The 2061-nt window shown below is 32.8% G+C and overlaps 1 protein-coding gene across 1 annotated transcript in view; it reads right to left on the reverse strand.

Moving 5' to 3' along the window:
* ABCA5 (ATP-binding cassette, sub-family A (ABC1), member 5) overlaps positions 1 to 2061 on the reverse strand; it is a 126609-nt gene that overhangs the window by 72224 nt on the left and 52324 nt on the right. Inside the window, exon 8 of the mRNA XM_012662226.1 lies at positions 568 to 626. Within this exon, the coding sequence (XP_012517680.1) occupies positions 568 to 626 (59 nt within the window). The remainder of the gene's footprint in view (positions 1 to 567; positions 627 to 2061) is intronic.

The following is a 2061-nucleotide window of genomic DNA, read 5'->3' on the forward strand; positions in this document are numbered from 1 at the left end:
GAGTTTCCAAATTGCCCTATACATTTTTGGACTTACCAGGATCCACAATCTCATGAAGCAATTCCTTAAAATAAACTTCTCCCACCCCTCCAACCTTACTCTCACACTTGTTCTGTGTGTGTATGTGTGTGTGTGTATTCTATTAATTCTGGAGAACACTGACACAACACACTGCTAAACATTCTACAATTCTCAGAACGGTTCTACACAACAAAGAATTATCAGGACCAAAATGTCAATAGTGCTGAGGTTGAGAAACTCTGTGTTAGGCCAAGAGAATTTTAAAAAAGCAACTAACACATATACACACGCATAATAATAAAATGAAAAAGGACATAGACTTGTTTGAATAATTAAGTGTTTGTCATCTTAGTAAATATAACTTTTTGCTCTTACAACTTTAATGCTAGATTTATTACAAATATTAATCATTTAAATAAATCAAAGGATCTCTAAAAGCAAGACAGAAAATTATGGCAGAGAAGTTTAAATTTTCCACAAACTATGCAGATTGTTTTTCCATTTGTACTTTAATACTATGGACTAAATACTAGGAAAGCTACTTACTTCTCAAAGCCTCCACATTTTCACCTTTCTTTCTGTATGTCTTCTGAATACCACTGATTCTGAAAAACAGTTTTCTATTTTAAGTATTTAAAGCAATTTGTAAGTATGTGTGTTTACATGTATAATATTTTTGATCAAAGCTGTCATATTTAATAGGAATAATAATAATGTGCCTTCCTACTAAAACAAAAAATCAAAGAAAGTTGACAGTAACTATACAGTTGACCCTTGAACTCAGGGGTTAGGGATACCAACCCTCACACAGCCAAAAATTCATATATAACTTTTGACTCCCCAACAACTAAACTACTAATAATAGCCTACTGTTGACTGGAAGCTTTACCAATAACATAAGCAGTCAATTAACACATATTTTGTATGTTATAAATTAATACTATATTCTTACAATAAAGTAAGCTAGAAAATTTTAAGAAAACCGTAAGGAAAATATATTTACAGTACTGTATTGCATTTATTGATACTATAAGTTTACATCATCTGTTTACAAGATAAATTGTATGACATGGTGGGAAACCACAGCTGCAGACCTTAATCTACGCTACATATCAAACAATTCAACTTTTTCTTTTAATGCCATGACTTTTCTCTGCTTCTTGGGACACTTCCAGCATCACTAGTTGCACTTCCTATGGATCCTGTAATGTTATTCAAGGTTTACAGTACTACACTAAACATGATAAAAAATATGCAAGAATCACAGGAGATTACTTTTTATTGTGATATGCAATTTACTGGAGAGATGAACTGCTCGCAAGGAGACAAACAGTGACACACAGTGTTTAAGCAGATACTTGCAACAGTTGAGTTTACTGCAATAGGAGGTGGCTACGAAATTATTATAGTAGTATAGTATATACTACAGTTAATTTTATGCAGCTATGATTTAATACTGCATCTTCATGACTGTTTACATTTCTCTTAACTATGAATGGCACTGTGTATGGTAAGTGATGGTAAGTGTTTGTGTAAGTTTTGATAAAGTTTAACTTTCTATAACAGATTTGTGTATATTTTATGGTAATAAATGATAAAACAGACTAACATCTACATATATTTTATGCATTCATGACATACCTAACCTTTTAATTTTTTTGATATTTCTAAGCTACACAGTTTATCTGCAAGTTTTTTCAAATTGTTGTAAATCTCAAAAAAATTTTCCAATATATTCATTGAAAAAAATCCATGAATAAGTGGACCTGTGCAGTTCAACCTCATGTTGTTCACGGGTCTACTGTAAACTTATTTCAAAGAAACTACAAGAGAAAAGTATAGTATTCCTTTTCATATTAAGTGCCATTCATTCATTTTTCATGCCAAGCCAACGTCTAAAAATAAGTGAAGTTGGCCAGGCATGGTGGCACATGTGTACAGTCCAACTACTTGGGAGGTGGGAGGATTGCTTGAGCCCAGGAGTTCAAGGTTACAGAGACCTACAATCATGCCACTCCACACCAGAGCCTAGGCAACAGA

Source organism: Propithecus coquereli, unplaced genomic scaffold (assembly GCF_000956105.1).
Source record: "Propithecus coquereli isolate 6110/MARCELLA unplaced genomic scaffold, Pcoq_1.0 Scaffold76, whole genome shotgun sequence".
NCBI lineage: Eukaryota > Metazoa > Chordata > Mammalia > Primates > Indriidae > Propithecus > Propithecus coquereli.